The sequence below is a fragment of the Dermacentor albipictus genome, chromosome 3, assembly GCF_038994185.2.
Source record: "Dermacentor albipictus isolate Rhodes 1998 colony chromosome 3, USDA_Dalb.pri_finalv2, whole genome shotgun sequence".
In the NCBI taxonomy this organism is placed as follows: Eukaryota; Metazoa; Arthropoda; class Arachnida; order Ixodida; family Ixodidae; genus Dermacentor; species Dermacentor albipictus.
The window spans coordinates 180,781,722-180,803,472 of NC_091823.1; the positions used below are offsets into that span (position 1 = coordinate 180,781,722).

Here is a 21,751-nt window from a genome sequence, read left to right on the forward strand (position 1 = left end):
TTATATCCACCGGTTGTCGCACAACCTAAAGAAAATTGCCCGCCAAGGTAACACTGATGTGGTTTTTTCAGCACCCAACAAACTAATCAGCCTGTGCAGGAAAACAAGACCAGAAAAGAAAGAAAATGCCCCTAGCTGCCAAGTTAAACACGGGAAGAAGTTCAGAGAATGTAAGACTTCAATTATATATCGTACACCCTTATCGTGTGGGAAGTATTACGTCGGACAGTCGGGCAGATGCATTAATGATAGACTGCGCGAACACAAAAATAAAGTCGACAAACTTGTATCAGATGGGTTTCTTTCCCTTCATTGTAAGCAACATAAGTGCTCCCCTCTCTTCGAATCAACAACCATTACCGGTAGAAACAAGTGCGAACTCACTAGACTTATAATAGAAGCCGAGCAGATTGATGCCCTAGGGGATTCATGTATCAGCAAACCATCATTGGCTCTCTCTGAAAAAGAACTGAAATTTCTGCGCATGGCTTAACATAACACGAAATGTATCGCTCTGATTGTTAATCTGTTCACGTGGCTGTGACTCATGTAGTCTGAGTTATAGGGGTATTACTCAGGCTCGCGCGTGCGCACCTGACCCTTCTCTGGATCGCACAGCGCCGATGGAGCGGCAGTCGCTCTCTAGCACTTTCGCAGCAGCCCTAGCAGTCAGAGCTGTGACCCCTAACCCGCGGTTCGCAGTGAGTTGCGACCACGGCGGGTTCAGGCCAGGGGGGACAGGGTGAGTCTCGACTTCAGGTGTTTATTCACCTTAGAGTACAAATATTCCAACAGACAACAACAGCCACAACACATACAAATACAACACAAAACAAAACCACAGTGGCGGAGCATTCCGCACATCTGGGGTGAAACAAACCGCACAATGTGGGAACCACAAGAGAGGCTGATAAGAGTTCAGCTCACCCAAAGTGGATCCGCGCTCGGGCCCTGGGGCGGTGAGTCGCACACAAAGGCCGGGCGCAACAGGGGGACGGCGTGCGGCGGTCTCAGCGGCGGATTTGAGATGCGGACAGTTGCAAGCTCCTCCACCGAAAGACAACCGTGCATCGGGGGAATAGCGCTTCTCTCCGAGCGGCGGAGAGGGTGTCTCCCCGGTTCCAAGAAAGGGAAAGGAGGGAACGGGGTGCCTTGGCTGCAGCGTCGCGGCCAGGTGCGAAGAGCAGCGGGAGCGGCGAAGGTGCCCTCTCCCCGCTACCCTCCGCGAGCGAGCACGTGATTATCGCGTGATAACCGTGTGGCCGCTCCGGAGATATCGGAATGCGCGTGCGATCCCCACAGAGTGCATAAGTACGACCTGGTTTTCGACAATAAACAGTGTTGGAAGTTAGCGCTGTGTGTGTCCCTTTGTGTCTTCTCTTGTACCGTCTTTGAATCGCGCTACCATACTCCCCTTGAAGATGCATTACCAACAAGCCCACATTGCAACCCTTGTGAGCATTGCTGCTGTTGCCATTGCCCTCATGTTCCATATAAAGTCCAAAGGTGATAACAACGTGACCGCGCGCCGCGTGCTATATGTGTGACCGCGTGCTGTGTGCTGTATGTGTGAGGAAGGGGGGTGGGGGCGTGGCATGGGTGTGCCCACGATGGTGGCTTAGTCTTGTGTGTGCAAGAGAGAAAAGCAAGGAGGAAGCGCGGTGCCTTCCGTCGCACACGATACATTGGGTGGAGTGGGGGGGGCCTTTGGATTCTATGATCTGTAAATCTGTGATTGCACAACATTTATTTGCCTTGTTTGATGCATTATATACCATGACTTTTTGTTAGATACGTAGATTTATTGGAGACTTATACATATGTTTAAATATCTCATCGCGAGGTTTTGTATATACGTGCAGTGAATTTTGTTGCCAGTGACATTTTTTTGCCCTTTATCAAGCTGTTTCTTTGCATTTGTATGTTTCATTGTATCTTCACATTTCTAATGTACGAGGACGAGTCAAATGAAAGTGAGCCAAACAATCCCGTGCAATAATGCTTCTGTTCATTATGTGTGATGCATGCACATAGCACACAGGCATCTCTCATTTACAAAAGTGACATGCAGATGTGAGGATAAAGAACTATGTATTTTGCATACTCGTTTTTATACTAATGCTTTGTTTGACTTTGTATTTGCTGTCGTGACAGAGGTGCTGTCACATGCCACTTCTCACCTGCTGTACGGGGGTGGGAACTTAGTCAAGCGTCAATTGCTTTTATTCCCATCCCCTCCATCAATGTAATGGTGATGGAAATAAGTCATTATATTATTATTATTAATTCTCTCATACACTGGGTTGAACATGGCTGCGTGACATAACGGACACTCCAAAAGTTGAACAGCTTGGTGTCATGAGGTTTTTGACTGCTGAAGGTTTTTCCTAAAAAGAATTTAGTCACCGTATGGCTGCCGTGTACATTGAACATTGCATTTCATTGGCCACTGGGAAGCGTTGGAGTAAATGGTTAAAAAAAAAGGGCATGAAAGTTGCAAAGATGATTCGAGACCGGGTCAAAGCCACCGTGCAATCACCCCCAACGCAATTGCACAGGTTGATGAGCTGATTAGACAATAACAGAGGATAAGCATCGATGAACTGAGAGAGCGTGTGAACATCAGTCACAGTTTGGTCCACGCCATGATTCCTTAACATCTCGGTTATCGGCTCTTGTGTGTGCAATGGATGCCCAAGATTTTGAAGCACCGCCAAAAGATGGAGAAGTTCGGCATTGCCTTGACTCATATGATCCGGTATGGCAATGAGGGTGACAACTTCTTGTCTGCAATTGGGATTGGGAAGGAACCATGACGTCACTACTACGAGCCTGAAACACGACGGCAAAGCTTCCAGTGGAAACATTTGAATTCACCACACCCAAAGAAAGCAAAGGCCGTCATTTCCGCCGGAATGGTGTTGTTAATTTATTTTTTTTCGATTGTCAGGAGCCTATACAAATAAAATATGCTAAACCTAGAGAGACTATCAATCTTTTCCGATACTTTGAAACGGTGGATCGGCTGCATGTCGCAATCAAGAACAAAGGACGTGGAAAATTGACGAATGTGGTCATCTTTCTCCACGACAATGCCTGTGCCCACGTTGCCGATCTGGTTAATACAAAACTGTCAAAGTTCATATAGGAAACGCTGCAACCTCTGCCATACAGCCCAGACCTGTCGCCTTGCGACTTCCTCATTTTGGGGCAATTGAAAATACAGCTCAACGGAACCAGATTCATGTCAGACGATGATGTGAAAGGGTTAGTTACAGACTTTTTGAAGCAGCAACCCAAGGAGTTTTACGAGACGGGGATCACGCAACTTGTTAGTCAGTGGGACAAATGTCTAAATGCTCACTGCATGAGACTACTTTAAATAATGTACCCCGTTTGTCATATATTTGCATTGGCTCGCTTTCATTTGAGTCGCCCTCGTATATTTTGCAGAACTCCTGTTTTTTATATGTGCTGTCTGTTGTGACTATAATTTCGGTGCAATTACTCACATACACGACTGGTGACAGCTGCTTCTGAGCAATGCATTTCAACAAATGACAGTGTCATTGAGATTTTTCACTGGCCGTGCAAGAATGTAAACAACGTTCTTGAACGACAAAGTTTCACTAACTTATTTGTCCTCAACTTGTTCATATAATGGCCTTTACATTTTTCATATCAGCGGCATGCACTGGTTTGCTTGTTTCGAACTGATATATTTTATAAGTTCGTGTGATGTTTACTTATTAAATAGACAAGAAAACATGCAGGCATTGACATAGGTTATTTCGGGCGCAATTTTTGGGGCATATATAGAACAATACATATTTTACTTGTCTTGACAGTGTGTAGCATTGAAGAATTTGTTTGCAGCATTTTTTGGCAATGGCAATGCAGTTAATATTCATGCATTTGAAACCTCGACAAATTCTATTAGGAGGCGGCGGAGCTGCAACTTGAGCCTTCCCCCGCGAACGAATTTTCTGGCTACGCCACTGCCTGAGGAGCTGAAAAAGTCCACTTGAATCCCCTCTGTCCTCCCCAGATGCCTAGGCCAAGGGAATCTGCTGTCACACGTTCATCCAGTTGGAGCGTCCAACATCTCTAAAGGATTCACCTTGAGGGTGAGGGTGCGCACAATCACTCCAGCATGTTTGCTCACTGAACACAAGTGAAGAAATACTCCCAGGGCACCCGGGTCACTGCCCCGGAAAAAAAAAAAAAAGAGAGAGGGGAAGGGGGGTGCTCGTAGATGGGTTTTCGCGCTTGACTCAATTGGTGCGTCTTGGTTCCTGGAGTGGCCCAGCAGTTAGCTGGTGCGTTTGTCAAACAGCCTTGGCAGCTAGCAGTGGCTGTGAGGAAGCAGCATAGAACGCCCTTTCCCTGGATTTTCATGGTCCCAGCGTCGGGGTCGGCGGCAGTGGGGCATCCATCAACATTCTATTTGCCAAACATGTCTTGCGTTGGTGTTGCCGCTGGTCTGTCTGAGGGGACATATTGTTAGCTTCACGAAGCGATTTGTCACAGTAGGGCACGAGAGGCCGGAAAGTCACTTTCTCATGCTGGCCAATCATAACATTGGAAGTAAGCTTAGGCTCCCTTTTGCTCGCCTTGTACGGCTGGGCTTCGGCAGTATAAGCACAAGCAGAAACACTACAGCACAAGGTAGAATAACAAGCTCAACAATGTTTATTGCTCTAGAGGATTCACGTGGAAGCAGGCTAGCTTGGACCGCGACGTGTGCCAAGGTCAATCCTGGGGTGAGCAATGGTAGGGCGCGACAAAAGCTGAGAATGAGATGTTTACGTGAGGTCCTTTTTTCGTTGTGGCTCGCAGACTTCTTCCTTTATTGGCGTTTGCCGGCTGCATCGATTTCAACCACCCTGCCTTGTCCTTTGCTAGGTCCAATGGGCGCGGGCTTCTGCAGGTACATGACCATTATGTTTGCAACTGGTTTGCAAGAGGCTTGTGCCACTGCGAGAAAACTGTCTGTCAGTCCGCACAGCAAGAGCAGGAAAAGGCATCTGCTCTCCTTGTTTTTGTGGCATGTGGGAAAATATGAAGCTTCATAACTCCCACTGCATGTGCAACTAATCTCCATACCTGCCAACTCTTCCGAATTTTCTGTAAAATGTACGAATTTCGAGCAGTCTTATGATTTTACAAATCTTGCTTGACATTTTACGGAAAACATTTTATTTGCAAAAAAAAAATGAAAATGCAGTAAAACTACACTCTGGTACCTTGCGCCGGGGCAGCATGCGATTACAACGGCAGCAAGCGATTACTTTCGCCACGAATTCCTAACTAGAGGAGGTAGATGGCTGAAGTTGCTCATGTACAAGCTCTGGAAACTGCTTCATTCAACAGCGTACGCCATTTTATTATGGTGTTCCCTGCTATCCTACCCCAGCAGAGTGGCAAATCGAGAGAAGAAGTTGAGCATAGCAACTTTCAAGCATAGCAGGTTCCAGCCGACATATTGAATGAGCCAAGGTGTGACGTGCAGCGTTGCAGTTAGGAAGCATTTGAAGTGTTGATGGATCGCTCAGGTTCTACAGAATTCCAGTGGTTATGCTGGGTATTCTCTCCATTCCCCACAGCAGTGCTGAATGTGAGAGAATATTCAGCACTGTGAACAAAACTCGAATCGAGTTTCGTTCATCTGTGTATGAGAAAACACTCGAAAGTCTGGCGATGGTCAAGGGGCACCAGAATGGTACTTGCTTTGAGCAATTCTCTAGTCATACAAATTTAGAAAAAAAAAGGGGAGGCCCCGCCCAGATGACCGAAGCGCGACGTCTGATTGCCTCCGCGACTAAAATAATCCCGCTAAAAAAAGTGACAAAAGTAGAAAGAGCAGCTCTGCATGGCCTTTGCGCTTGTTTACACGTACATGGCACATTTGCTACTCCTGTTCCGGGCTTCAAATGAATCGGTTGCTATTGAACAAGTACTTGTATAAAACAATGCATTTATCCCAACCATTACAAACTCAAGATGCTCAGTGTCAGCGAAAGCACAGTCTTAAAGGTGAGGAGGGAGGTCAAAGCTTCACATATTTCGGGTGGCAAACTGTTGACGCCCTCGCGAAAGCGCCCATGAAATGCGGAGAAAAAAAGACGCAGCACGAAGTATGACGTGTTGTGCGCGCCGACGTCGTGTGCCAATTTCTTTCGCCGCAACGAGATACCGATGGTCGAGAAGATCACTAACGAGTTCTTGAAGCGTATATGGTGTTATGTTTGTGCCATGGGACTTGCCTGATGGAAGGCAAGTGCTATGGTGTGTCGACCGTGGAGGCAGCATTCATCCCCCCATGGTGTCTGCTTCGGTCGGCATACGACTATGTGCACGGCTCGGGTTTCCTCGTGGCTGCACGGCGGTTGGACGGAAGCGGCCACCGGATCACGGACTGCTATTCGGCCCCTCCTCGAGCCAGCAGCAATGCAACCCCCCCCCCCCCCTCCTTTGTCCGGCGGCACCCGCACCACCACGAACGACTCCCGCTGTGTTTGAGGCGGTTTCCAAAGGGGGGCTGTGTTTCGACTCCGTGCCTTGCAGTTGGTTCTCTCTGTCCTATGCGAGCCATACAACTTACCCGGCGCACCATTCTGACCGACCGCCAGATCAGCCCGACGCCGCAGCACGGTTCGAGGAAGCGCCAGCCACCGAGAGTGACGTTAGGACTACGGAGGCTGCCTGGGCCCTCTCTCTCTAGACTTTGTTTCATCCTTAGGGACTGTCTGGGGAATCTGGGGACTGAGGGGTGTTATTTAAGCAGCTTGCAGCTGCTCTGTTGGTCTCTCTCCTGATGACGACAACATGTAAACATTGTATAAAGAATTCTTCGCCGAGAAAGCTCTCCTCGTCTCTGACTCTGCGTGAAGTGGGGTCCAGATTTCCTGCCGGCCACACATACCTCAGCACACGCTACAATGGATCTCCCATCACTGAAGCAATTTACTTTGTGTCAAGCACAGCAGCTAAGCAGCACGACGGCCAAGCAGCACGACAGCCAAGCATTCTCCCGTGACCTCTCAAATAAAAAGTAGTTCACTTGGTGACATATTCCTTTTCAAGGAAAGCCCAATTCTAAAAAAGCAACGTCCTGCACAGATCATGCTCAGTATAAGTATTGGCATCATTATTATCAGTATTATCAAACATCATTAGCTTAGTGAGGTCCAAAATACTCATTCGGGTAACTATTAATAGCAGCAGTCGAGGGCACGCTTGAAAGGCACCATTAGCAGTCTGCACGTCAAAGCGCAGTCATGCCTTCGCCACTATTGGTGTAACGGCAGCAATCAACACGAAAATGACAGCCACTTTTAGCAGTTTGCATGCAAAAGCACATTCATGTGGTCGCATTCTTTATTTTGGTTACCTGGCTTAGGCAAGTCATGCGAATAAGAGAACTATTATCAAACATCCTTAGCCTAGTGAGGCCTAAAATACTCATTCGGGTAACTATTAATAGCAGTAGTCGAGGCACGCTTGAAAGGCACCATTAGCAGTCTGCACGTCAAAGCGCATGGTGAAATGGCAACAATCAACGCGAAAATGACAGCCGCTGTTGGCAGCTTGCATGCAAACACACATTCATGTGGTGGCACTGTTTATTTTGGTTACCTGGCCCAGGCAAATCATGCGAATAAGAGAACAATTATCAAACGTCATTAGCTTTGTTAGGCCCAAAATACTCATTCAGGCAACTATTAATAGCAGTAGTCGAGGGCACGCTTGAAAGGCACCGTTTGCAGTCTGCACATCAAATCACAGTTGTGCCGCAGCCATTGTTTTATTTGTTTATCTGACCAGGCAGGTAACACCAATGTAAGCACAATTATTCACCCTGAATAGCTCTGCTAGCATTGTTTGTACTAAAAAATGCTGAGTGAAGTTGAATGTGTTTTATTGAGGCAATTATTTAATTCACAAGCCATCGGCATAGCGATTGACGGCCAGGTTCAGACAATGACATTTGTGAAGTAATAAATGGTGAAAGTTGCAAAAGCTATCAGTGCACTGCTTTGCTGGGCTTCATTCACTGAAAAATGTCTTTGTAACGATGAAAGTGTCAGACAGGAAATGACACCCCACTGCACAATGTTATTTGTGTTGAAAATTTTTACCATCATATGTGATGGGCAGCGAAACCGTCTGTTAACTAAGACTGAATGCATGAAAAATGCAACAGCATAGCAAGGTGTTGTTTCGCAATATGCAGCCTTTCATGTGCACTTCTGGCAAGCTGCTACGTGCACTGATGCATAAACATGAACAGAGGTAAGAAGCAAAGTTATTGTGCAACCCACATGACGCTTTTAAGAAAATGTATCTCTAAACCTTTCTGTTTCCAGAGGCGATTAAAATTAGTTCTGAGCAAGTTGGTTAATCACACTACAGCAACAACCCAAGAAGCAAGGACAGAAAATACAGCGAGTAGGCAGATTGAGAAGACGAGGTAGAGCAGTGAGAAAGGTATTACTCAGATGGAAGTGGCCAGCCCTCCAGTGTGCAGAAGTTAGTGCTTTGAATAAGATAGGTTAATGAAAATGTGCAGACTTTGCTGAAAGAAAACTAGCAAAAACAAATTCTAATATAAAATAAAAGAACAGAAATAAGAGTAAGCGCAAACACGCATGGAAGCAGGTACATATTCAAACACAAACGCGAAAACTAACAAAAACTCAAATATAAAGAAATGTGGGAAATAAAAAAGAATTGACAAACGCAAGAAAACATACACACATTTACAAACAGACGCGGGTAGAGGTATTATAGGAGCGGTTTCACAAGCTGCTGGGCCTACCTTCTCGTATGTTTTTTTTTTAACCGTTCTCTGTCTTGGGAATGTTTAATTGCAATATATCATGGGAATCGAGAAGCAGCGCAAAGCTATGTTGTGGGAAACCATATCGTGCGCTGGCAACGCAGCTTATGCATGACTGTGCCACAGCATGCATTCTACAGCTTGCGCGCGCGGTGAGCACTGGTGAAAAGCAATCACTTGTCGTGCTACACAACGCTCGAACACCGCCGTTAGACGCTCGGCTATCTCACTGCTGACAATGATCGTTCACACTAAGTTGACAGCAACAAATTTTTGCGTTGCAGGCTTCCTTTGCAAATATTTTCTGTTGAGACACTTGTAGGTTTGTTTCATGCGCGCATGCTTTTCTCATTTCTCCTGAGAATTCTTTTGCTCCATCACTTCACCCCGTCCGACGAGAAACGCAGCGACACAGTACACGAACACACCCGCTGCTGACAGTAGGCACGAGACTTTGGCAATCTTTTCTTGTCGTAACTTCACTCGGGAGCGAAATAAAAAAGACATAGAACAAACAGACAGGATGTGTGTTTGCAGCGGTCGTTGTGGGATCCTGTTTTCAGGCAAAGCGTAGCGCAGCATCAGCGATGCTCGCTGCAATGTTTCTTCGCCGGATCACGGCTTTGAATAAACACACGTGGCACAAATGCCGCATCGTAAGCTCGCAGTAATATTTCTGGCATGATAGACAATCACAAAAAGTTTGGGAATTCACTGTGACGAGGCGTTGACGCGCACAGCTGATGCAACTTGGCCCAGTTCGAAGCCCGGGCATTGCCCGGGAGGCCATCTTCTCCGACGGCGGGGTCACCGGCTGTCCGGCGCATGACGTCGGTCCAGGGTGTGCGCCCATTAGTGGATGCTCGTGTGCATCTGTCTCGGAGGAGTAAACGCCCCCTTTTTTCTAAAGTTGTATCCGGCTATAGATGGAGAAGTTTCTGAAGCAGGCAAAGTCGGCAACAGCAAAATTGTTGCAAAAATAAATTTTGCCCCAGTGGAGTTTTTGCCCTTTACTCTCCAAGACACGGATTTCACTGGCAGTTGTGAAAACGTGAGAGAGCTTGTCGCAAAAGGTAAATCTCTAAAACAACAAAAAAGTGCTGCTTTGTCTCTGCATGTGAGAGAGACAGCCTTGCAGTGCAAAGTGTAACCATTTGCAAATTACTTGGGTCTCACTACAGATATTTTTTAATGGTCAAGACCTCCGGTTTTGGCCATTAACACAGATTCCTGGCTAACCTGGCTAGCCCATGGTTAGACTAATCGCATACAAAACTTGAATATGCATCACCTATCGGGAACCCCCATCAGGAGTATACCTAACCCAGGCATTAAAAGCAATACAAGATCGAGCTGCTCATTTTAAACATCCAAACATTATTCTCGGCTGAGCGTTACTAACATAGAAACTTCTATTGGTCTAACCTTTCTGGCATCCCGTCATAAGATGATAGCATAGCCCACTGTTAGACTAATCGCATAAGAAACTTGAGTTTGCATCACCTATCTGGAACCCCCACCAGAAGTACCTAATCCAGGCATTAGAACCAATAGAAGATCAAGCTGCTCATTTTGTAACATCCAGATGGGATTCTTGGCTGAGTGTTAATAACATCAAAACTTCTACTGGTCTAACTCCTCTGGCATCCCGTCGTAAGATAGCGTCTGCCTTTTTTATAAGCTATACTATAATTTTCGTAAGTGAGAGCCTAATTCTGCCGCCCATGAAATCATCATGACGTTGGTTTATAATTGCCACGGTGGTCAAAGCATTCATGGGTCAACTAACGCTTTCAATAAATTTTTTCTACTGACTGCCATATCAGATTGAAATGTACTTCCTGACGGTATTGTCAATGAAATAAATTCTGTAAAATTTAAACAGTTATTAGTATACCAGCATTGTCCACAGCCCCAGTAGCAAGCTCTTTTCGTGTTTATCGGCTTTTTCGTTTTCATGTGTTTACTTTGTTTACCTGTTTTTGCAATCCGTGTTCATGTGCTTTATCTTTGTGACCTGCGGTTACCATTTCTTACTACCTCCCCCCCCCCCTCCTTCGCCCCATCAGGGGAGGGGTCCTTCAGGGCAAATAAAGGATTATGGTGATGATTCTTGGGTTTTAATGGCACATGGGCCAGTTCTGGCCAAGAGTGCCAAACAGATAATACAATGAGTTCTAGGATGTACCATGGCTGTAAAGGGGCCTAAAATCGGGTCACTAATCAGTGTAAGTGCATGAAATATATGTTCTAAAAACATGACAATGACTACTATGACCATAGAATATACGTTGCAACGTAATCAAAAGATAAAAGTGTAGAAGTATGGCAATGGCACTAAAGCCTTACCCGGGTCCTTGAGCGCAAAAACCAGGAGGCAAATGCTCCAAGTACTATTTTCGCAGCAAAAGCCTCTGATAAGAGGCTGTGCTATGGATCACTTAGGTGTTGTGGGGATGTGCGACTCTCGCGCGTCCCCAGATATCTTGTTTTCCCCCATCTCCTGCAATCCCGCTTCGCCGCGTGGCCTGCGTGACGCCCGCGGCGGTCGATGTGGTTGAAGCGCAGCGCGAGTGATGGCGCGAGTGTTGCGCTGCTACCGGCGGGGTTACTTGGGTGTGGGAGTGGAAGGCGCTTCCTCTTGGGTTCGAGACAGCAAGCAGCACAGACGTGCCGTGTCGCGCGTGCGCTGATCCATGCTTCTGCGAGACCATCTCGCGTGGCCGCCTTCGAGCGCGCCACCGTTTGCGTGACCGTACGCGCGAACGACCAGGCGTTGGGATCCAGCATGGGGCAAACATATTCGCTTGCTATCCGGTCGCGGTGAGTCGGACTTCTAGATTTGTCACGCGCCCATCGGCATGTTTTGTGGATAGCAACTCGGCTAGCAGGCATTGATCTATGAAAGGTGCAATAAATGCCCTTGCGATTGTTTGCACTACTGTGTTCTCGTTCCTTTGTCCCAAGAGTACGGAAAGAGAACCCCACATCTGGCTGCCCAACGTGGACATCGGACGATAGTTTTAAGTTTTGCTTCGGTTGAGACCTTTGTTTGAACCGAAGCGTAGGGCTAGCGCGGATTTTGATTGTAGCGTTGGCGGCGTGCTTTCTTGAGCGAGGCGACGGTGGCTGTAGTGTGTTTGAACATGTCAACATGCTAAACCTTTTCGCAAGTGTTTTTTTAATGGCATTCGTTGGTACGAGAGCCTTGTGGTCTGCATCCTGGGAGAGGGAGGCTTAGCGCCTGCGGAGCAGTGGCAAGCCTGAAGCGAGTGAGTACGGAAGCCTCGTGGGTGGTCCGAATTTCTTATGTGAATAGTTTCTTCTATCTCTTTGACTCTGATGAAGTCGCGGCTCAGGGAGCCGGGTGGCTGCGGGCCACGGGTGCCACTACGGGCTGACTGGTATTGCGGCCTGGCACCGGGTGCTCCGACACCATCTGGGACGGTGGGCGCGGATGCTGTGTGCACCGAGCGGAGTAGGACCACCTCGCAGAGCTGATGTCTCCTTGCGGCTCCCTGTTTTGCGCCCATTTTGGGTGTTGTTTTTTGGATGCCGGTTGTTGTCAGGGTAGCGACGCTTTAGGCCTAAGGCTTTACGAAGCTGCCTGTCACACGTGGAGGGACACAACCTGGTGGACCGTGGTGTTGAGGTGTTGCAATTTGCTTCCCTCATTCTATTTAGCTTTGCATGAATTGAAATTACACGTTCGACTCAAGGAAGCGAGCTTCGTTCACGTGAACTAAGCATCTGAGTAGCTGCCCGATCTTTTGCTAGCCGAGTTGAACATCGTACCACGTGGGCGATGCGCATGCAGAATTCCTCTCCCTTGCACTACTGTAGTGTTTGCCGAGTGTGTTGAGTGTACGCAGTGTGATAGGAGTCACCCCTGGTTTGCCGTCACCTGCACATCGTCTGCGCTGCTGCCCCGGACTACGATCGAGCCACCGGGCAATGGTGATGCTGAGGCCAGTTCGGCGCAGCGATTTCGGCGGCCTCCTGTATCCAGCTCATAACCCTCGGCGGCGGTCAAAAGAGCCGGCGGTCACCGACAGCTACGGCGGCTCTTGCCAGCAGGGCGCGTCGGCGCGAGTGACGCTTGCTCGTACCAACTACTGCGTCGTCATCTCCGGAGTCCTGGCTTTGGATCGTGCCGTCAAGTCTGCAAAGCTGCTGCTGTGACTGGCGGACGCCAGTGGTGTACCGAATGGCAGTCAGCTCGCATGCTATGGACAGTGTGCGGACATTTCCTCGTCGCGGCCATTGTTGCATGTAATACCTTGTTCGCGAAGCACGTCTTGATGTTAGACCACGTGACATGTTTCGCCGGAATATGTAGTGATTTAAGGTTGGGGGGGATGGGGGGATGCGCGACTGTTGCGTGTCCCCAGATATCTTGTTTTCCCCCATCTCCTGCAATCCCGCTTCGCCGCGTGGCCTGCGTGACGCCCATGGCGGTCGATGTGGTTGAAGCGCAGCGCGAGAGATGGCGCGAGTGTTGCGCTGCTACCGGCGGGGTTACTTGGGTTGGGTGCGGGAGCGGAAGGCGCATCCTCTTGTGTTCGAGACAGCAAGCAGCACGGATGTGCCGTGCCGCGTGTGCGCCGATCCATGCTTCTGCGAGACCGTCTTGCACGGCCGCCTTCGAGCGCGCCACCGTTCGCGTGACCGTACGCGCGAACGACCAGGCGTTGGGATCCAGCATGGGGTGAACATATTCGCTCGTTATCCGGTCGCGGTGAGTGTTACTTCTAGATTTGTCGCGCACTCATCGGCATGTTTTGTGGATAGCAACTCGGCTAGCAGGCATTGATCTATGAAAGATGCAATAAATGCCCTTGCGATTGTTTGCACTACTGTGTTATCGTTCCTTTGTCCGAAGAGCACGGAGGAGAATCCCACAGTGTATAACCTGCAGTATATGTGCATCCTTTAAAAAAGCTAAGGTTGGTTTAACATCAAAGGGTGGGTTGTGGCTAAGGAACATTGCTGGATGTGTTGATGGTATGGTAAACGGAAGTTTTCCTTCCTGAGAGCCTCTCATTCACAGCATTCCAGCAACACCTGCAGGAACGTCAGTTAATCACCACTTCTACCACAGGAAGGTGGCTCATCACCATTCAGCAAGTACGAGTGTGTACCATGTGTGGCTGATTCTCAGTAGACAGATGGTAACTGATTCGTCCTATTTTTGTTATGGGTGGCGAGTTCTCCTGCTGTGGTTTAGTGGCATGCAGCTTATTTATTTTATTTGTTTATTTATACATACTGCAACCCTAAGACGGTTATCGCAGGATAATTGGATGTTTCAGTGTCCCATAAATGTTGCCAATAGCTCCTAAACTTTTTCCACCAGAGAAGTTTCAAGTCCATGGCAGGGACAGCTACAGAGATGTTGGTGGCTTTAATGGCCATTGATGCAGTGGTTTTGTCTGCAAACATGTTCTCCTCAATACCTCTATGGCCAGGTACCCAGCATATTGTGACCTGCTGGTTAGATATATACACTGTGCACAGAAGTAAGTAAAGATCATTAAGCACAGGATTTTTATGTTTAGTGAAGGACTTTACAGATCTCACGACTCTTAATGAGTCACTGAATATAGCAGCTTTTTGTATCTTTTTCTTGATGTGTTGGACACCGGACAATACTGCATACACCTCATCCGCGGGTATAGTAATTTCCTGATGTAAAATATCTGACTCAAAGTACGATGGACCGATTGCTGCGTAAGATACACCGGCATGTGACTATGATGCGTCAGTTTAGTATTCAGAGCAGCAGTACTTCGACTGAAGCTCCAAGGAATACATTCGTATTTCGTTCTCTGGAGCATGCTTTGAGACTTCTAAAGCTAACCTTTCCCTCTAAGGAAGCTTGCTAGACTTTCAGTTTAGGCAATGAACACAGATGAATCTCTGTAAGGAGGCTTAGTGTAATGAGGTTAATTATTATTTTGCCTTGTTGATAGTGTTTCTTGTGAGTGTTAATTTCGTTATGGTTGCAATTTTACTGTAATTTTATTTGTAAACACCTGCTTATTACTTATGTGTGCCGACAACCAATTGAGCACGGAGAAGAACAAAAGTGAAATGCCAACTAGCTGGTTTGCAGGCTTCTGAAGTAACTGCATGGAATTTCCCAAATTTACCATGAAAGTTTTCAGTAGTATTTTACATTGGGAAATTTTCACATGTAATGCTAATTTGAAAAATATATGCATGGCGTGTATGTTATATTCTGCAATAACATTAGAGGAAGGCTGTTGTGAGAAAGCTTTTGTTAAAATGCACAAGCGTTCCCAATACAGTCTGAACAGATGACAGTGAAGAAATTCTAGCACTAACCACCACAGGATGACTGTCAACGTTAATGTAATTGGCATTGAAGCAGTGTAAGGACACATTATACTGCCACTGCTGAAATGCATCATGTGCGAGGCTGGTAGTAATGCAGTCAGCTCCCCTTTGGGTCTTCCCTTCATTGAAGAGCGGTGCTTTACCCAGTAGTACTACCTACCCAGTGACACAAGTCGGCTTGAAAGGAAAACGGTTGGATCTGGACACATTTGCACAGTATCCTAAAAATACTAGCATTAAGCAGTATGTGCAAGATATGCAGGGATGGCCAAATTTTGCACTAAGAGGGAAACAAGCAAAGAATTGGCCGCTGCAGCATGCCCTTGTCAATATATGGGTGCAAACTAGTAGCACGAGTGCAGCTTGCCTTTTCGGCTTGAGGGAGGAACCAAACATGCCCTAGCAGTGACAGGTGGCCTTGCCATTCTGTTGTAGCAAATTAACATGTTTCTCATTTATTCTGAACGAAGCAGGGGCATAATTCACCTAGCAAGTGGTTTAGCAAGAACAACATTTTATATAGGCTTGACTGAGGTTTTGATGCAGGATCTACTGGGTGGATGCAAAGCTGAAGCTGATCTCATCCATGGACTATGACGGCGAGAACCGGGCAGTCGTCATCCATGGCTCCCTTTCACTGCCCTTTGCCTTGACGGTAAGTGCCAGGCATGTGGGAGGCATGTTATGAATAAATGTGATTGAAAAATACAATTCTCATATAGAAAGTGTACTATTTGGTTGCCCAAATGTTGAGTACATTTGCGTTCGCTGTCTTGCCTTACACAGCCTCTCCATAGTGCTTGATAATTTGATCTCGGTTTATTTGAAACTGCAGAGAATAATAGAATTTGTGCAGGTCTGTAATTTGCAATGCGAACTATAGGTGATCATTTGAAAGGCCTGTAGTTGTGGTTTCCGGTTGTGGCCTCTGAAACCGGCATGCCGCGACATGCCTCTGGCTTTGCATGTCTTGGAGGTGGCGTGAAATGTGGTAGCAATGACGTGTTTCTGGCTCCTGTTGTTGCTTCTATCCTGTAATGTTGATTGCTTGTGGTGCTTGCATTACGTAAATGCATGGCTTTCAATCACTTCGAGAGATATTGTTTCTCGGACTGCAATTCGGACAGCACCAATTGAGCGAGTGCTAGATTTTGCAATGTGGCCTCTGATAAGCCATAGAGCTGTACAAAGTGCCTACGTTGTGTGATGGCAAACATTAATTTTATGTGTTTTTGTCTGCTACACAGCAAATCAGAGCATCACCATTAATAAAGGCGTTGCTTTTGCTTTTCTGCTAGTCTTCTTTCTTTCATGTAAATGTCAGCTCCATGGCATGTGTTGTCGTGTTACGTTTTGTTGGCCGCAGCTGGTGTACTGTGTACATGCAATTTCCAACCCCATGAAGGATTGCAGCCTGTGTACGAAGATGGCGACAGACTTGGCCATCGACTATTTGAGCATAGAAGCAGACATGCAGACACTGTGGAGTCACCGACAGGGTAACTCGTGCACCCGGTGCAGCAAACTGCTGTATCAATTACATCGACAAGAGTTGCGTCAGGACCGTTACAGAAAATTTCAAAATTTTCTGTGGTCATCTGCACTTGTTTTGTTGTGGAAACACTAGCAGCAACGCTGAAAACTTGCTTGGTCTGTGTGCGCGCTGTAGGGAAAGGCAGTGGTGTAATGCACGATCACCGTGTGCAACAGTCTGGTTACTCAAGGGGCCCCTTGGGTATGCCACTGCTGGTGGCTGTTCTCTGGCTGCTCTCTGACCTGCAGACGACCAAAAGAGATGCTCGCCGCCATCTGTGTGGGGACTTGAAGGATTGCAATGCGGGCGCTCGAGGATTTTCACTTTGTTCAGCCAACTGGCTATGGTCACATTTGGATTGCATTACTTCTAGCATTATCTGTCTAAGGTTCTAAAGCACCATTGTGTCTTGCGAGGCATTGCCATACGAGTGGCGGTGAAGCATTTCAAGCTTTCTTTTATGTCTGTGTGTGCCGTGAACAGCCCGCCGCACTCTCAGCCATGTGGGCCAGTTACGTGCATCGTGTTCGGTGAAAGTTGTAGATGGTCATTCCCACACATTGTGGTATTTACATTGTAGCTTGTTTACATTTATCCCACGGCCAGCTGTCCCGGCGTCCAATTTTGCAGACATTGGGCAGCTTCGTGTTGTCCTGGGATCTCAGCCCACGTGACTTCCTATCGGGACCAGAACTAGCCCGCTGCTGTCTGGCAGCCAGCAGGCTGACAGAGTTCCAGAAATCTAAGAGGCCCAATGCTGTGATGCTTGGGTATGGGTCCTTGGAGGTGAAGTGCAGCGCTTCGTTGTTGCTGGGGCTATGAGGAGGTGCTCCTGGTAGTGCTACTGAGGAACTGCAAAAATTGCGTGCAGGTGGTTTGCTGGCATCATCGTCCAAAAGGGTCATTGCTATCGAGCCATAGCAGCGCTGGTTTGAGTCATCTGGCAAAATGAGGTGAAGCATTCAGATTACGAAACAAATACTAAGTATACCGGATCTGCCTGTCACTACTTTCACATCTGCAAGGCGACTGCGTGGCATGAAAGTGGCATTCTACACCTGACAAATTCAAGTGCTCGAGGTTGCGGCACCTCCTACAGCTTATCTCGTCGATAAAGTAACTGGTTACGTGTAATTCATTACTGCAAGCAGTAATTGAATTGCATTGAGTGTTGCTGAGTAAAAGAAGTAATCCTTCGATTAGAAGCCACCAAAAAAATGTGCTTAAATACATGGACATGTAATTCATCACAACATGATACCCTGGCAGTGTTAGCCAGTGCTACCACTCACAGACCTTGGCGGCGGACGTGGAACATCCTTTTGGCCGCAGGCATCACGAGAACGTGATCTTTTTGGGTGAAGGCAACCGGTCAATAAACCCACACATGCTACCTGAAGGCATCAATGTGGCCAGATTTGAGACCCTCGTTATGTAATAAATGAGAAGGGCGTTAACCGAGGGGCCATATATTTATTAGTCATATCATAAAAAGCCAGCAAACACTGACACCAAGGACAACATAGGGGAAACTACTTGTGCTCAATAAATTAAATAAAGAAACGATAAAGCAATGGATATGAAAGTGGATGAAAAAACAACTTGCCGCAGGTGGGGAACGATCCCGCTCTTAGGGTTCTACAAGGAAACATAAATACCCAAGAAAGTGGGCGGGGAAACGATGCTGCGATAGCTCAATTGGTAGAGCATCACACGCGAAATGCGAAGGTTGTGGGATCGTTCCCCACCTGCGGCAAGTGGTTTTTTCATCCACTTTCATTTTGATTAATTTATCGTTTCATTATTTCATTTATTTAGCACAAGTAATTTCCCCTATGCTGTCCTTGGTGTCAGTGTTTGTTGGCCTCTTATGACTAATAAATATCGGGGCCTCTTGGGTAACCCCCTTTCTCAAAGGATACCCTTTGTAGCATTTAGCTATGTTTGTGTGGTTGTCTCATTTTCCCGTTATGAATTACTTCTCTCCACCTTGCAGGTTTCCGCAGAACTATTACATCAATAAAAACATCAGCGCATAAAGTATTAAAAAAAAAAGGAAAAATGCTACCTCTGCATCATGGTGGCGTGTATGCTACCAATCGCAGCACCCCGCATGGTGTTACATTCTTTTGGCTTTACTTTTGGACGCTCGCATTGGGCACTTTCCAATTCTAGGTCTGCAGCTGAGCTAGACTTCTATATGTACTCTTGTTATTGCTAAACGTTTGACTGTGGACTTCAATAGATGGCTGCAAACTTTTCTTTTTTTGACTCGGAGGAGCCTTTTAATGGCTTTGAAAGTGAACAGCACTAACAAATCCTTGGCTTAATAAAGTTCTTGTTAAACCAAAAAACCAGGCAGGATTCCGTAAAGGCTACTCAACAATAGACCATATTCACACTATCAGTCAGGTGATAGACAAATGTGCGGAATATAACCAACCCTTATATATAGCTTTCATTGATTACGAGAAAACGTTTGATTCAGTCGAAACCTCAGCAGTCATGGAGGCATTACGGAACCAGGGTGTAGACGAGCCGTGTGTAAAAGTACTGAAAGATATTTATAGCGGCTCCACAGCCACCATAGTCCTCTATAAAGAAAGCAACAAAATCCCAATGAAGAAAGCCGTCAGGCAGGGAGATACGATCTCTCCAATGCTATTCACAGCGTGTTTACAGGAGGTATTAAGAGACCTGGATTGGGTAGAATTGGGGATAAAAGTTGATGGAGAATACCTCAGTAACTTGCGATTTGCTGATGATATTGCCTTGCTTAGTAACTCGGGGGACCAACAACACTGTAGCGACAGGACCATCACTATAACGATGTCGGTATTGGGGGCAAGGACTTACGGAGTCGGCGTCTGTCGGAAGCGCCTCACTTGAGTAGTCTGAGGGATAACGCAGAGTGCTCCGGATAGGTTTGGCTATTGGCACTAAATAAACATACTACGCGGGGGAGCTCTCCTGGACATTTTTGCAAGTACTCTCGAAATGACAGAATCACCTTACCTTTATTATAGTAATCTTGGACAAACAGAAGGCACAGAATGGTTTGCAGACACTATCTCTTTACCTGCTACGTATGGTAATCTGGGACACTGCGCGGTCGCTGCGATCATCTTACCTTTAAAATAGGAATCTGGGACAAACAGAAGGCACAGCATGGTTTACAGACACTATCTCTTTACCTACTACGTATGGTAATCTGGGACACCGCTCGCGGTCGCTGCGATCGATTCCCCCGAACTAGTTTCTTGTGTTAAAGGTAGCAATCGCTGTGAGAAAACTATGTGAAATATGTTCTTATAGTGGGCCGTCTGTATAGCCAAATGGAGCATCACAGAATGAAGCTTCAATGCAGTGATCGCATGGGTTCGCGGAGACCGACTGCGCGTCTGCATGCATGTTCGCGCACAATGTTTCGCTGCGACAGCATTTTCGCACCGTGCTGTGAGCTTTATGCCGCAGTATATGATCATTTGACCGTACGCAAGCAACCATTGTTGCATGTGCACTATCAGAGCTGTCCAAAAATAATTTTGGTATAACTAGGGACTTTGACGTCTATACGGTGACTTGTGCTGTGCGATGATTCAGGGTTTTCTTTTCTTCAAAGTCTTCGAAGCTTCAATATCATTATTTCTCAAGTTGCATCGCATTGGATGCTTATCGGTCTTCTAAGCGAGCAATTACCCGCTGCTTCTTTTTCTTAATCCAGTACAGTATTCATTGTCTGGTGCTACACAAGCATCAACATATGCCATGCCTTTCTTTAATGTGCTTTGTACCGTTCCCTTTACATTCCAGTAAACTTTTTCTTTCTTTATTATCATCATCATAGGTGTTACAGTGCATATGCAAAAGACTGTTGGAACCAAAGGCCGCAGGCTAGTGGATGGGTCGGATGCGAAATATAATACACATTCGGTACAAGCATAGGGGGATCAATGCAGAGGATGACTGCAACACATTAGCACATTAAAAACGGAAAAAAAAAGAATTTTTTACAGCATGAATAAAAATTGTCACCAGTTACATAAATTATCAAACTGCAAAGAAGAGAACGGCAAGCAAGAATACAGGCACCAAATCAGTGGTTTATAGCTAATAAATATGATTGTAGTGCTTTGCCGAAATTTTGTGCTTTTTTTGGAGGGTATGTTGTTCCATGTCTCCAAAGGCTATCAGGGGACACAAGATTGGTGAAAAAGAAATTGAAGTCGCCCCTGAGAAAGTTCCTTCAGCAGTTCTGGACGACAAAGTTGAGATAGGTGAAATCCGGAACTATTTCACTGATGATGGTTGGGCCGCGCTCACTGCAATAATCACTCAGAAGTGTAATTATAGTTTGTGTACATGCAGTGCATGTCTGCAAAGGGTTCTTGACAACACCATTGGGTGTGACGCGTGTCTGAAGTGGCTGCACTTTAAATATGTGTCTGTCACATCTACACCAAAAAGTAAGGTGTGGTTTTGTCGGAATTGTGTGAAATTTTTGAAATTATGCAGTTTTTTCAATATGGGCCTGTTCAGATTACGCTAATCAAAGTCTGATTACCATTTCTTTGTTTTCTGTAGAATTTTATGTGATGGCCGAATATGTTGACACAAAGGAATAACCCTTAGCTATGAGACGCTCTAGTTTTCTTGGGAAAACGTTTTATATGACGAGAAATCAAGCATGCTATTTTCGCTATTTCGCAAAGTTCCAAGTCTGGGGCCCTCCTGCTGCACAAGTTTTTTGTCATGCTTGAGGATTTTCTAATGTAAGCCTAACAACTTGTATTGTTTCAAACACGAAGTAATATTTCTTTTGTTGTCTTCTTATTCTGGGAAAAATTTCTAAACATTTCTCCACGAGTTACGCGCCAAGAAGCCACTTTGCAGCCCAACCTTCTCGCAATATGTATCACTGATCGCTGAGAAAATATTCATGCGCAACAAAAATGTATCGTGTATGCAGGAGGGCCCGAAACATGGAACTTAGCGAAATCGCAAAAAAGCTATTC

General features: G+C 46.4%; 1 protein-coding gene across 1 annotated transcript in view; it reads left to right on the plus strand.

Annotated features, from left to right (window-relative positions):
• The window catches only part of arr (low-density lipoprotein receptor-related protein 6), a 319,317-nt gene that overhangs the window by 58,195 nt on the left and 239,371 nt on the right, over positions 1-21,751 (plus strand). Inside the window, exon 4 of the mRNA XM_065450135.1 lies at positions 15,749-15,857. Coding sequence (XP_065306207.1) covers positions 15,749-15,857 — 109 coding nt within the window. The remainder of the gene's footprint in view (positions 1-15,748; positions 15,858-21,751) is intronic.